The following is a 15,763-nucleotide window of genomic DNA, read 5'->3' on the forward strand; positions in this document are numbered from 1 at the left end:
TTCTTTTATGTATATTAACTTCATCCTATGACTATAAAAGTATAAAAACCAAACTGGGATATGGAGCATCTTGTTCATATTAATTCAACTGGATTAAGACTTAACATCTGAACCAAATGTTCTGCCTCTGAAGCACAAAGTACAGTTTGATTACTGAACCCCAGAAGGTAACAGACATCTTCAGTAATCAGTGAGATATAACAGGACACCTCCTATATTGGAAAGTTGATTGCAGTAACAACGAACACTTCCATGTCTCACTGCATGTGGAAACGTGCAGCTGAACATATGCTGCCTTCTTCTGAGATTATCAAATCTACCTTTTCACCTCATCCCCGTGTGGCTATTGCACTATTGGTATCTGTGTTTACAAAACAAGGTGAGAAACAGGGTCTAGCAACAGTAAGGAGGGAATGGACAGATTGCTCTTTCTGTTTTATTTTATCCATCATTGTAAAAGGGTCTACAGAAATTGCAGGAGGTACAGAGTCATAGATTCGAAGATCAGAAGAGACCGTTACGATTATTTAGTTTGACATCTTGCTCAATGCAGGCCATCAGACTTCCCTGAAATGATTCCTGCTTCAGTGGTAGCATGTCTTTTAGAAAAGCATCTAAAAATCTGGATCTTTAAATTTCCAGAGATAAAATACTGGGGCAAGGAGGTATGGTAGGCAATAATACTGTTGCAACAGTTGCAACTAACAGCATGGGAATGGAATGGACTGGCTGTTTAAAGGATTTAATAGGAAATCAGGAATAGGGAAGGAAGCATTACTCAACTCTTTCCTAGGAAACCACTAAAACAGAAGAGTTTTAGTTAGTTTGCTTTTTTAAAAACAAACAAACCCCAAGCTTAGACATTCATTAAAGTAAATTAGCCCTAAGTTAGGACAGCTCCAGTTACAGCAAGGATGTTCCTCCATTTATTAAAAGCTGTTTAAAAGATTAAATATATTTTTAAAGATTAAAAGATTAGTAACTAGGCTCCAGTAATGAACTTCGGAACATGATACAAACCACCATGTAATCTGTACTATGTCATCATTGCAATGCAAGTGTAGAAAAGACATTTAAAAGGAGGTATTTAGAGGATTTTAAACCTGATCTTTCCTACGATCTGTTCACAAGACGGACAGTATCAGTCTCTCTAGCTCCTGGCTGAGGTGCTAGAGGTGGTTACACAGACAGCCTGTATTGTGGGCCCCGTAAATCTCTGGAGAGGATGGCACTGCACTGCACAGTGGGAAAGAGATGTTCCACAGCCTCCCCAAGGACCCTGCAGCTTAGCTCCAGCCTGAAGGCTCCTCTGCCCCCAAGGATAGTGAGCAGCTCCTGCACACCTGCACACAGCAGGTATGGCAGGCAGGCAGTGGGGCAGCACAGCACAACCACACTGCTTGTGGCCACAACTGCAGCAGAGAGTGCCTCCTTCCAGGATATATGACACTTTTGGGTCTTGCAGTCAAGGAAGTGGTGGGAAGGGGAAGCATCCAAGAGCCACCCCAAGTTCAAAATGCTTCACTACAGCCTCAGCAATGCCACATCTCTAAATGGCGAATGCCAGTCATGCTGCAGTCTTTGCATCCATGACATATTATCAATTAAGAGACCACACAGTCCCTCTTAGCAGCAGCCGGTCTCTGTGCCACTACGCAATTCTGTCTCACTCCATGATGCACTGGTACTGACGCACAAAGAAACGCATACAGCAGCTTGCAAGTGCTTCACAGCTGGGAGAGGTGCCAAGGATGGAGTGGTCCCATGGGACCAACTGGGAAGATTTAAGTGCCAGGGACAGAGCAGTCCCATGGGACCAAGGAGGTAGATTTTAACATCATGAACTCTTTTCTAACAAACAGGCCTGCTTCTAATGAATATCACATTTGCTGTCATAAAGTGCTTTGAATTGATTCTATATAAAATTAACCTAATGAAAACTGTTTAAAATACCCACAAACTATTGCTAGCTTTATATGAATTTTAGGCCTTTGCAAGAAATGAGGCCATCAGTCCACCCTGCACTGGCTGCATGACCGCATTTCATTGAGCTGCGGCTCTCAGAGCAGTGGGTTGAAGCTGCCCACTTCCCCTAGGGTGATGCTGGACCAGCAGGACCTCGCGTGATGCACATAACGTGGCCAGAAGTGAAGGAGTGTGGCACAGGCTTCGAGGTCAAAACCCTGCAGAATGAGGCCACTGCAGGGCTATTTAGGGAGTTTCTGTCCCTGTTTCTGGCTGCCAGCGTGCAGGCGGTAGGCGTTAGGCACCCAGTAGCTCAGGGTATGTGAGCTGCGGGCACTGGGGCAGACTGTGCCCAACGAGGAGGTGCTGTTAAGAAATTTCCAGGATTTAGCAGAAAGGGGGAAAAATTTTCAGAGGGCTGTTCCGAACACTGGCAGCTTCTGTTCTATTTTGAGATCCTATCCTCACATATGTTCTTCCGAGCCCAAACATTGGGAAACACCAGTACGTTTTTCTAATTTTTCCAGCAGGTGATCTCATTAATGATATTATCTATTTATCTCTAAATTTGCTGGCTACCAACATAGTTCCTCCCACACAAATAGCTAAGCAAAGTGCCTCTTCTTTCCACTCAGAAGAGAAGCAGGAGGGAGTTCTCCTTCTGTGAACCCTCTCATCTCTACCCATAGCGTCAGCTTTCCCATTTTCTTTGCCTCGTCTCCTCTTCCAAACCTTTACTGTGTGGCCTCCTAATGTTCAGTTAAGCAAGGGTAGCCAGGACAGCCCTCCCACCATCTGCTCCTTCATGCTTTGCCTGAAGAATAGTAGAATGGAGCAAAACATCACTTCCCCGGCACATCACTCCCCCCTTGCAAGCAGCAGCAGCGGGCGGTGAGATGTGCCCACATGCAGTTGCTACGAAGCCTCCCTCCTTCTCCTCAGCAAGGTTTGATCAGCAGAACAACCCTAATGAGTGGAGACAATACCATCATCCACTCCCGTCATGAAACACCCTGAGCCCTGCAAACCTGCCTGCGAAGGCAGCAACGAGGTGGGCAACATCACTCACTACTATGGTGTTTGGAAGGTGATCTTCTACAGCAGTGGTCTGAGCAAGAGTGTGGTGTAGGTAATTCCCTGGCTGAGGAGCCTGAGTCATCCTCCAAATTGCCGTAGAGCTGGTCAACGTCTGTGAAGGTATTTGGGACACACACTGCTTCTTCTGGCCCTCTCCTGCTACTGTGCTGCACTGGGAAGGCAGTGTCAGGAGATGGCTGCAGGAAGTCTGCGATGCCCAAAGAGCCGTGACTTCGTGCTGGACTTTGCTGGCTGGTTGTCCTCTCTTCTAGCCCAAATGGTCCCCAGGTCTCTGCCGTGTGCAGTTCTTTCCCAGGCTGAGAACTAGGACCCTATTTCCCACAACGGTCCAGAAACCAGACAGCGAGATTAAAATCCCCGGTGGAGTTCCTGTGGCCCACCTGTAACAGGCCAAAACACTCCAAAGTGGGCCATCACAAAAATCTTCTCTTCAGTTTTAAAGCAGCTCGCACTTCCATGGCAGCCCTGTGCCTCAGATGCTTCCCCAGGGCAGGGGAGTGGGTCTGGAGGGGGACTGTCACCCTGGAGCTCAGCAACTAAACACAGGTGCTGCAGCACTGAAGCTGCAGGACAGCTTTCCTGGATGTGGCCCAGGGAGCTCGCTCCTCCCTTCCTCTACCGGCAGGGCAGCGGCAGTCTCGCGCTCTGCACCAGAGGTACCCTGCACACCCAGGGATGGCAAGAAAGTGATGGGCCATACAAAGGTTTTCCCTTGTTCATAGCTGCTACTGCCTTGCAAGAGTTACCGATAGGCTCGCCGGGAATCAGAGTTTGCTGTGACCATAATAGTAAGAAAAGATTTCTATTTTTATGAAAGTGTGAAAAAGCCATTTCCAGGGCTGTGTTCCCTTTTTCATGTGGAAAAGCCACTTTTTAAAATCAGGATATAATATTTAACTACGCTGTAGACTGACAGATTCCACCCCTTGCATTTTGAGATGTTAGAAAGAGACATTTAAACTGTCAGAGAGCATTATTTTGTGTTTAGCCAACACCAGCAGTTACAGATACCTCTACCACGCCCGAGACGTGGGCAGACGTGCAGGCCCCCGCAGATGCACCCGGAGAAGCGGGAGGCAGGGAGGCAGCAGTCCTCCCACACCGCCGTGCACCCACGCAGGCTCTGCCTTACAGGGCGTGGGAGCAGCAGCGCTGCGGCAGCTTCCAGCCTTGCACAGCCATATCATCTTCACGCCAGCTTTTCTCCACACTGTAAACTCAGCACCAAGGCCAAGCACCACCACCTTCCTTGGCACCCCTGCACACTCTCTTCCCCTGCTTCAAAACCTTTTACCCTTTCATTCTTTTTCAGTATCTTTCCTCGCTTTATTGCCGCCCAGTTTACTTCACCCAAAGCACACCATGAAGGATCCTCCTTATTACCTTTAAGCCTGTGTTCTCTCCTTCCTTCTCCAGAAGGGATGGTTCCACCTTCACCACAGCTGGGACTTGCTGCCCTAGGATTGCTTTACAGGGCTCACATCTCTTCCTGTCCATTATCCTAGCTGGCAGCCAGGAGCCATTCCTGCTCCAGGCAGACTTGCAAGGGGAAGAGATACGAAGGGAAAGAGCAGACGAGCCCAGCAGTCAGGGGACACGTGCCTTTGCCACGTGTTACTGAAGGTCTTCACAAGAGGACAAGCTCCCAAGGTGACAGCGTTTTGCCCTGCTTTCGGTTTCAAGCCCGCTGGGCAGGAGGAAGGGGCTTTTCCTTGTAAACCATCGTCACACTTGGGCTGGCTTCCAGTCCTGCTCTAGCCCCTTTCCTTTGTTCATCTGCAGCACTCAAATAGCTGCAGAACAATGGCCGAGCGGCAGCGTGTACACACAGCTCTTCCTGCCCAGCCTGCCCCAGCCCCAGCGCGCACGTAGTCCCTTTTAAGCAAGCCACAGTTGTACAAGCACGTTTCATGGAGTGACGACAAGAGCTTGGAGATGTTTTAAAAAGAAACGCACAGGCACCTTCTCATGTTTACTCCACGAGAGCGACCTTAAAAAACCAAGAAAGTCCTTGGTGCATGTAGGAACACCTACCAAGAGCCGCACATGGCTGAATCTACAGCAAAAACCAGGATGTGTATGTGGCAGATGAAGCTGGGTTCAGGTTTTTTTAAATGAAGAAAAGGAAGAGCTTTTACCCCCTTTTTTTACTGTACTTGGACTGAGCTTTTCTAAGCCCATCAGAAAGGCCTTTCCGATAGAGACCACAGTAGTAAATGAAATTTTCCCACACTCGGACACTTCCCGTCACCCCAGTGTTCTCAAAGGCCTCAGTCTAGCAGAAGGTGAATGGATGTGCCACTGCTTCATGTGGACTTGCAGTGCATGGAAATGGTCACTAGTATGGGAGCAGGAAAGGGTCACAGGAAGATGCTGTCAAGGGTTAGGGTCATGCTTAGTTATCTGTCAGGACCAAAAGGAAGAGAAAGCAAAGCCGTGGCATGATGCTGAAACTTACCCCCCTTCTGAAGTATGAAAAGTGGACAAACCCTGAAGGTCATGGTGATAACCAGGACCAGCTTGCCTCCCTTGGCTCCCATGGCTGCTCTCAGTGCTGCTCGAGTTGGTTTTCACCAGAGGTTTCTTGCCGTAAGCCCCAGCTCTCGATTCTGCCTCAAACCCATTCAGCGTTCTCTGAGCAGATCTGTTCCCCGCGATTTCATGCCGGTATCCATCATACCTGTTCTCGTATGAAACAGGGGGATTTTTTGACAATTTGTATCCATGAGAAATCAGGAGATCCTCAACACTGAACATGTTGTGCTGGTTTCACTCACAGCTGTGCCATCAGAAAGCTCTTTCCAGCAGGACCCATCACTGGAAAACAAAACCAAAAACAAGCAGAAGGCCGCTTAAACAAGGAAAGATATCTTTGATCAGCTGGTAGGCTGCTGAAGATAAAGTCTCATCCCCTGGCCTCAGTCTCCTACCCTTATAATAAAACAGATGAAGCAACATGCATGCAGATGCTGATGAATCACGTGCTGACCTTCCCCAGACAATACACCTCCATGCACTCAGCCAAGCAGCAGATGCCGTGCTGCTGCTGACTCAGTCCGTTTCACTGAAGAATTCACTGGTGATTGCAGCTTTCAGATTTCACTAAGTGATCTCAAAAAAATCTTTGCAACAGAGGTAAGCCCACAATTTGAGTCAGGCATTTTCTTAAAAAACAGTTTTTCTCCAGTCATGGAGACGTGTGCTCTGTATTACATTTTAAGTTGCTGCAGGAGGAGGGGGTGGATTACAGGGCAATATGCCTCTCCCTACAGCTCTGCATATTCCAATTAAGAAAAAATGTTCACATGAACAAGGACAAAATATGCATGAGAACAAAATGAATTATGCAACCACATGAGAAACCCAGGTAATATCATGCAATACCTGAGCTAAACAGTCCTTTTTACAGCTTACTTTCTTTTTGGCCTGCGTTGGCCTGCTGGAAATCAGTAATCCTCAATGAGAATTATACAAAACCTAAGATTTCAAGTACGCTTTATTTTTACAGTATACTTCCACCACGTAAAATGACTGGAAACAACCTGAGATGCCCGTGTCTATTGTGTCTCAGTGATTTCCAAGATACAGCACAGTCAAGATTTTTCTTCCCAGTGACAGCCCTCAATTCTGCACTGACTAGAGCAAAGATCCAGCAAACTGAATTAGTTGGCCGGAAACAATCTCTATTGTCTATACCACTCTCACAGCTTATTATGGCAATTATAGAATAACCATTCTTCCAGAGTTTTGAAATGAGTGGAAGGTAATGGTCTATTCTGTACGTTGTGCATAACAACGGACCCATTCTGATACATTCCTCCTTGCTTGAACTGTGTTACCAGAAGAAAGAAATAAAAAAAAGGCAGATAAAGAAGTGAAACACACAGAAATAGATTTGTTATGTAAAACGTAAAACACTCAAGACCATCTTCCCTGCATGAAGAGTTCATTTAACATGCCTGGTGAGTACTGTGTCCCCTTAGTAGTAGCAGGTCTACCTGAGGGACAGGAGCCCAGCATTGGCAGCTACTCAAAAGGAGATTGTCTCTGCAAATACCATGACAAGCAAGTGCATTTTATACACTGGTTTCTAATGCTCTTCTTGGGCAAGAAGAAAGGGAGAACTCTCTTCCCTGCTGTGTACAATAATTTACTTAAGATGGAGCAACCACTGAGATGGCTGCTGTGAGTTTATTAGTACCAAATCTCTCAGGCTAGGTATACACAGAAGTTGATGGGTTGGCTTAGAATATAAACTAGTTTCTGTGGTGCAGCACTCCATTTATTATGGCCACTTTTTGCCCACCCAGCACCCCATCCATTTTCCGCTCCCGCCCTGTCTCCTGGATGCTCTGCAGACTGCGGAGCCGGTCTGGCCGGCCGCTCCAGGCCAGCCTGGTCTGCGGCTCCCAGGCACGCAGGGACCCTCCAGCCGCCTCTGCCCTGCACTGCCCACAGCAGCCACGGCGCTCCCCCGAGGACAGCCCACAGTGTGGAAAAACATGCACAATTTTTATGCAGAGCCACAGTTTAACTGGTAACCTGGAATGCTGCAGAAGTGGCTTTTCAGCCTGAGAGCCTGCTGAGCGCTTAAACCGGTTTGTCTCTAGAGCTTAATGAATCTCTTCCCTTTTCACACATGTAAGGCTACACACCCTTTAAAAACAGTGAAATAAAGCTCCGTGCTGAAGATATTTTAGGAGTATCCCTTGCTAGAACAGGACTCCAAATTCCCAGTAAGTACTCTGAGTAAGCGAGCCAGCAGTAAGTACAAGCAGGGAGGAGCGGGACCCTTTCCTCTTGGAAGGAAGGGAAGGCTTTGTGGGTATTTTTGAATGCTGACCTAAAAGGCTGATTTTCCATCCACCTGCTGCCCTGGACTGTGCAAGGAGCCAGGTAGCAGCACAGCAAGGCGAACAGCTGGCTGCTAGAGCTGTTCAGCTTCTAACAAAAGAAAGATCCAATGTGACTACCATAAACAGCAGAAAGCCCATCGGAGTGCTCGCAGGTGCAAGGAAGAAGTGTGCTTTTCCTCCTATTATTGTCAGGCTGGCTTGGAGCACAGCTTAACTCCCTCTCTGCCGCTCGCGGCAGCCAAGGTGCCATCAGAGAGGCAAAGGCAAGTGGGCAAGAAACCTCCAGCCCCTGGGGTTTACTCTGATCCTCCTTTTGGCACCAGTGAGGAGGAGCAATGGGTTGGAACTGCACCGTGAGGAACTGGTGCAACCGTCTCCTCCTGCTCTGCAAACCTACCACGTGTGGAAGGGAAAAACCCTGTGGTGCTACGGGTGGTGGGAAGGCCCAGCTAGGAGCGGGATGCTAGCGCTGTGCTCATCACAGCTCTGCAACGGGAACAAACACGGCAGAGGAGCCTGCACCCCTCTGCCTGCCATGGTGCCCTCGGCACCAACCCCCCCGACGAGCTCTCCGCAGACCCACCACATGGAGAAATGCTCCATGCCCATGGCACAAGCTCCCAGGAGCCGGCAGCAGTGGTGGCGGGTGGCCGCTAGCCTGGACGCCGTCAGGACACATGCCTCGAAGGGCTGCGCAGAAGTCATGGGGAGGTGCCGTCCCCCAGCATCGGACCTGGCCAGAGGCAGGGGAGCTGCAGGTCCTGCCCCAGGAAAGCCCACAGGACATCAACCGTGTCAGCACCCAATGTCTGCAAGGACGCTGGCCAGCTTTCCAAACCTAGCTGCGGTGCTGGGATGCTCTTCCCACCCTCTCTTAGATAAATAAATCCCAAAAATAAAATCAAAGGAATTGGATTGGAAGGAGTAACAAAACCGTTGCTGCAGCGCTGTCTTGTAAATAATCTGTCAGACTGGGCCAAAGAGTAAAGGCTGTGCAGAGCTTCTAATTTGAGGGAAGATCAACAACATTGGAAAACAGTTTGTTTTTCCAGTGCTCATTTGTTTTGTTTGCCAATGACATCAGTGCTTTCTGATAGGCTTTGCTTCCTGAGGATGCCTGCTATCTTGCCAGTGTTTCCGACTTGTCCCTGTCAGCCGGTACAACTCTGCATTACACTGGAAACAGGGGCCAAGCTTTTCTCTGGAAACTTCTCAGCAGCATTCTCAGATGCAAAGAAACAAGCGCTGGCTAGGTGGTGGAAATCGGCATCAGCCCCCGTGTACATGGACGCAATGGGGACCCGCAGCCTCGGCGAGGGGACACAATGGGACCACCAGATGGAAATGTCATCAGAGCACCTCGTCTCGGGGTGCTCTGTCCCAGAGTGGGGATCTCATCGCTGGGCCTGAGAAAAGCCCACAGCACTCCTGAAAGACGCCCTGAAGAAATCTGGTGCTAGAGTTTCCTCTGAGCTACTTCTGGAGCCCATTCTTGGTGGGGGAAATGCACTGGTTTCTGTTGACGGTCTGCCTTTATCTGCAGTTTTTTTCAGTGGCAGGGCTTCCCAAGCCTTATTATTTTGAGAGGGGTACCACCACCACCTGTATGATGACCAGTAGCGGCGATAATGAATGCTAACAGTTGCAGCAGTGGCAGAAGCAGCTCTTACCTCCATGCTCTGAAATGGCTTGCATGCCGTTGAATCCTCCCTGCACGGTGTTTCGAGCAGCCCATCAGCATGCTCCTTCCTTTAGCCCTGGTTCCAGAGAGCACCCTGGCACAGGACCCACATATTGGGTGGGAGACCAGAAGTGACAGAGAATTTGGCCCTGGCTGCCCCCTGTTACGTCTCTGCCGCCCTCTGCTACTTGAAAAAAAGTGGAAGGTGGCAACCCTTTAACTGTTTGAATACGACCACTGAAGTCCTTCTTGTGCATGATTCACCCTGCCCACCTCTGCAGAACCATTTATAACATTTTTGTAAGCAATTCTCTATGACTTTACAGAAAAGAAAACATTGAAGGAACATGATTCATATTGCAAAATGAAGCATATAAACATCATGAATTGCCAAAATCAAGGCACCCTGCATGGACGCATGAGTTATTGCAGCCTGTAATTACATGACTTCAGGCTACTGAATTCTGCAGGACTCCTGCCTCGGTTGATGTGCAGGCTAGGTGATGCTAATCTTCCTGGGCTTTATCTACAGCAGCTATCCAAATACTGTTCTGAAGACAGAGTACTAACAGGCATCTGAATTACAAAGCGTATTATCTAGATGGGTCACACATTAAACTAGCTTATCTTCACTCACATCTGGGTGACATTATTCCCATTTCATATCAGACGTATGCCAGACAGAAGTATTTATGCAGACAGACTAAAGTGAAAACTACCCTCTCCATTCCAGGCGCCCAGTCTGAAGCACCTACAACCTGATTTTTTAAATCACGTAGCCTTAAAAGTGAACTAGGTACGTTCAAAGCAACTGCTGCAAGAACCTGGTGCCTCTGCATATCAACCCAAGTGTGGCAAGTCAGCTGTCCACACAATGAAGACATGGGCTGAGCCAAAAAATTGGTTGCAGTAATTTGACTACCACACTCTCCTCCATCCCTCTGCCCATCTAATCCAGCACCAACACTTTTGTCCAGGCAGCCCCATATCCCTCCCACCTCACCACATCTACCCACTTCCCACACCCACCTGTCCTTCTTGCCACCCCCCAGCATCCCTTCCCTGCCTTCCCATCTCCTGGTCCCACCAGTCCGGCCACTCTTCCCACACAGCCCACCACCATGCTAGCCAGCCCACCCTGTCCTCCTGCACCCCTTACAGCTTCTCCTGACCGGTCCTCAGATCGTGTCCATCACCACAACCCCCTCCTTCCCCTCCTGACGACCAGCTTCTGTCCCATCTCCGCTTCCAGCAAAAGCACCTCTGTGCCTGCTCTCCGCTCCCATGTCCGAGACCCCGTCTCACCTGGACCTAGAAAAAGCAGGAGCCGTCATTACGGGGACAATCCAGCTCCACCGCTGCAGCCCTGGGCAGGGGCACCGCACCGGGGCTACGCAGGCACGCTCTGCTCGCACACCCGTTGGAGCGGTTCAGGCACCAGCGCAGGGCTGGGGCACGAGTGGGCTGCTCAGCACCAGAGGCTGGGGGGTGCTGATGGATGGGAGGGAAAGATCTTCGGAAAGTGGAGCAGCGAGAAACGGAGGCAAATCTGCTGAGAACATGCGCAGACGTCTCCAAGCCTTGTCACCACAGATCCTGTTCCTGAACATGATGGCACCGCAGCTCTCAAATCAAACAGCTGGAGGATTTCTTTTCTTTCCCCTTTTTAATGTGGGCAAAACAACATTCCTTCTCTCCTCCCTATCCCCCCCTAGTTTTTCTTGGAAATGGTTGAATTGGTTTAGCTGACAATATTAAAATAAATTTAGCCTGAGAGAGAGACACTACCTGAAAGTCTCAGATCAAGTGATAAAAGCCTGACAGACTACAGCAATGGAGAACAGGTTCTTGTAGTAGAAGTTTTAATACTAGATGGTACCATTTGCTCAGTCTAAGTATAACCCTGAGCTACATCCCAGGAGAATATCTAAGTCTTTGGCCATTGTAATTGCTCCTGTTTTCTCACTCTGATTTTGCATGTGTGCATATGAGACAGCTTATCAAAAATAAACACATTAAATGAGGTTTTACCTTGATCATTTCATCTTTTTTGGGGACAATGAAGTCAGATGGGACTGTAAATGGCGGGCTGCTGTGCGTGCAGCCGCGCCGGCATGCTGTGCCCCTGCCCTCTGCTGCAGAAACAACCACCGCCACATTCACTGGCTTGCAGACACACGCTCCATCAGGAAAGATAAAATTCATGTGCTTGAAGAGCCTTCAACAATAATGTTCACTATGATCAAATATTAGATATTTAACGCAAAGATAGTCTAGAACACAAGAAAAAGAGATTAGAGAATATTAATGTAAGTTGGTTGTATTCAACTCAGCAGGGCTTAATTAAGCATAGGCTAGGAGTAAGGAAGGAGTAGGGAACTAGCTAGGGCAGCCTCCAAGCCATGAGTAAATACCTCCTAGAAATTCTCAAAGGATGGGCAAAGGGCAAACATATTATCTAACTTCAAACAAAAGGGGGAAGGAGACAGATCTGAGGTATCATAGACCAAACAGCCTGGCTTTGATATCAACTCAGACAAATTATTATTCAACCCACTCGTAAATACTTATAACAGGTGTTGATTTATCGTGGAGCGGGAGGGAGCGAGCATGCGATCCAGGAGGAGCAGCGGCATTTCCAGCTCCCTGCTTCCCACCCGCACTGCAGCTGCATCCACTCCCACATGATAAAGTCATGAGAAAACAGAAAACACAGACTTGTCAAGGACAAATTAAGTCTAATCAATCTAATTTTCTTCTTTGACGGAGTTGGGAGCATAGTGACTAGGGAGGAGAAAACAGTAGAAGTCGCACATTGGAACGAGGAAAGCTTTGATGGATGCATGTGATAGCCTTATATGCAAACCAGATGAATACAATTTAGGTATAATTTACTCTAGGTGGGTATACAAATGTTTCAAATCTGTACTCAAGGAATAGTTAGTAAATTCAATGTCAACCTGAAAGAGACACATAAAGGCTGTGCCTGGGGTCTTGCTCTATTCGGTATTTCCATTAATGACTTGTAAATTAGAATAAAGATTACAATTACAAATCTGTAGGGAGTGCTGTGAGCATTTTCAGGGACTACAATTAGAATAAAATCTTAATAAATTAGAGACACAGTCTGAAATGAATGACTGAGATTCAATACAGGCAGGTGTAAAGTACCCTGTTGAAGAAGAAGGTTGCAATGCAAAATTGCAAAATGGAGCGGTATGGCGAAAGAGTCTCTGGGGCTAGAGCCACAAAGAGAGAAGATATCAAGAGCAGTTCAGGGCTTGATACACACAGGCAAATATGCTTGGAGATATACTAAGGGGAGCATCACATGTCAGGCTCTTTACTCCTCTCAGCCCTACATCCAGTTTTGAGCCCTACCTCAAGCAAGATGCTGCTCCCTGCCACTTGCTCATAAGAAGGATAAAAAGTTTAGGAAGTGTGACCCCTGGAGAAGACTATACAAGAAGTGGGCGTGTTTAGTTGAAAGAAAAGGGAGGAGGAATGAAGGTGAGAGAATGAGAGATGGTAACAACTTTTAAATATGTCAGACTGCTAAAAGGCAGTGATAATCTTGGCCTGCTCCCTGTGAATGTGGAAAACAGAAGGGACTGGCTTAGCATGCAGCAAGGGAGATTTAGGTTAGGTATCAGGAGGAGCCGTCTAGCCATGATGATAGTTAACCACTGGTTATGCTGGGAAGCTGTGAATCTCCATCGATACAGGTTTTCAAGAGTAGGCTAAATGAAGATCTATGAGGAAGCAGATGAAGCAGATCCTGCCTCAGAACAAAGGGATTTGGGATGGCAACTAAATATTTTGACATTCTTCCCCAAAAAAGGTACTGTTTTGTTGGCATGCCCCACACATTACCAAGAAAATCAAAAGTTGTCTGTACAAGACTCCCAGTCTTATAAATAGCCACCTCACCTGAATTACAATGTGACTTTCCCACCTGCTACAACTGTCCAAAAAGTAGAACGGCCACTTTATCACAAAATGCCACCAATGACCTACCTTGCACCCCCCTTTCCTGACATCCAGGAGGCAGGCAGGCCTGGCAAGGTTGCAAGCACCACTTTGTAGGAACAGAAACTTTGCCTCTCCTCCAGGGATGGGAGAGATAGGGAGACTGCGACACAAGAGATGCATTACATGTTGAAGGATCCTGAGCAGAGAAGAGGCAGTAGAGGAGCTGAGTGGAGGCACAAGAATGGGGTCCTGACCAAAGGATTCATATCAGATCACGGACATGCACTGGGCAAAGCTTCAAGAAAGTTCCCATTGCAGCCAACACCATACTGAGGGCTTCAAAGCCGCTAAGTGCTAAATGCATAATCATCTCTGCTGACTACATGGGAAGAAGATGTGCCAAAGTCATTGCTGGAAGATAAGCCAACTTTATGTTGGCTCTCCATGTCTTCCCAGGCAAGTCTCTCCCAGTCATCTCACAGAAATTTAAAAGAAATCTGTGAATTTTTGTGTTTAACCCTCATTACCTGTGGGCAGGAGAGTTCACATTTTTTCTCTAACAGAGATTCACAGACAGTGAAAATTACAGCTCACATCCTCTTTGCATTCTTTGAGCAAAAAGTCCTCACTGAAATCACTGAGGAACTGTGCCAGAGCATAAATTAATGATACGACGTGTCTCCAATAAAATTAGGAAGTGGGGAGGAGAAGAGGAGCGAGTCTTAAAGAGTTTATTTAACTCTCAGAAGGTAGTTATTCCTGTCCTGTGTCTCACCGGTGCAGATGCATCAGCAAACCCACTGTGGCATGAGAGAGAGCACAGAGCGTCTCCTGGGGGAGACCTTGATGAGTGACAGCTGCTCTCCAGGGGTTGCCAGCCCCATTTGTTAGGAGGTTTCAGGTCATATTTCAAAGTTTGCCTTTTCAGATTTGCCAATAAAAAATGGTAGAGAGCTAGATTTTTTTTTTAAGTAATGTGGGTGTTTGAGTACTGGGTTCACACAATGCTGAAATACACGTCTGACGGTGCATGGATGGGAGTTTGTGTCTGAAATAAGGTTGTTTTTTAAATTTGCCATGGACCAATCCAGCCCCAGCTGAGCACTGATTCGCTGAGGCTCGTAAGCATCCAAATAGAAGTAAACGCATAAAAGGGAGAGAGGAAACCTCCAAGCATGCACAGATACCGCTGTTCATATTAGCTGGTTTTCAAAATGTCAACAGCTTGCTTCCACCGATGACAGAGCAGCACATTAGTCCACTGAAACCAGTCCAGATTTTTTTCAGAGAAGGAGCAATTGTTAAAGAGCACTCACTGCTACTCTGTGCTCCAGATATAACCAGTCCTTACACCAACTGGCAGCATATGGTGTATTTCCTCAAATGACAGCTTTTGTTTGTCACAACAGGAGAACAAAATAGTATATTTATTAAACAAAGTGTAATTAGGCAACTCTTTCCCTCCCAAAAAGGAATTGCAGAAGAGGATATTTTTTAGGATTCGGACGAATGTTTCCATGCTGTTTATGATACTTTTGTACAGAGCAATCCACTCTGGTGGAACAAATCACATGGAATCACATTTGTTGCTCACATCTTAAAATCAAGATGTTAAGGGCTAATCACCCCACCTAAAATACCTATGGGCAAAGTGCTAATAAGCTACTCCCACACTAGGACTACATGGGTCATTATTATTGTTTGTATTTTTTTTAGCAGAAAAGCTGTCCATCCGTACAACCCCCCCCCCCCCAAAAAAAGGGGGGGGATCTCAATAACTGTGTTAAAACTTTCAAAGTGCAAATTTTTAATAAGGGATCTATCACATAGTTGAACTTCTTTGAGGTGACAGTGACATGACTTATAGACCCTGGGCTCTGTGATCAAAAGGATTACACACATTAGCATCCTACTAATCACAGCAGGACAGGCCGGCCCATCAGGCCAGGACTCACGGAGGAGAGATCCGTAAACAAACATTTTCTCCCGCTCACAAACGTGGCTGGGAGTGGAGGCGTTCCAAGGTTGGTGTGGTCTTCTCCTCTTTCAAAGAGATAAGGATTGTGTCTGCTGGAGTAAATAAATTCTCAGCATAGTCTTACACATCTGTTTGTTTACTCATTTTTAGACATTACCGTCCTCTCCTGTGTTGTTATCCCTTTTATATTACCCTTGTATGTATAATCAAATG

At 47.3% G+C, this 15,763-nt stretch overlaps 1 protein-coding gene across 6 annotated transcripts in view; it reads right to left on the reverse strand.

The window, feature by feature from the left end:
• JCAD (junctional cadherin 5 associated) overlaps window positions 1–15,763 on the reverse strand; it is a 62,739-nt gene that overhangs the window by 10,383 nt on the left and 36,593 nt on the right. For 2 of the 6 annotated variants that reach the window (XM_075046755.1, XM_075046745.1), the window contains exon 2: window positions 5,522–5,880. In XM_075046755.1, coding sequence (XP_074902856.1) covers window positions 5,522–5,820 — 299 coding nt within the window. In that variant the 5' untranslated portion in view covers window positions 5,821–5,880. Of the gene's footprint in view, window positions 1–4,446; window positions 4,595–5,521; window positions 5,881–11,631; window positions 11,696–15,763 lie in introns of those variants that run through there. The other 4 variants (XM_075046771.1, XM_075046763.1, XM_075046778.1 and 1 more) reach the window with 4 other exon arrangements.

Source organism: Buteo buteo, chromosome 2 (assembly GCF_964188355.1).
Source record: "Buteo buteo chromosome 2, bButBut1.hap1.1, whole genome shotgun sequence".
Classification (NCBI taxonomy): domain Eukaryota; kingdom Metazoa; phylum Chordata; class Aves; order Accipitriformes; family Accipitridae; genus Buteo; species Buteo buteo.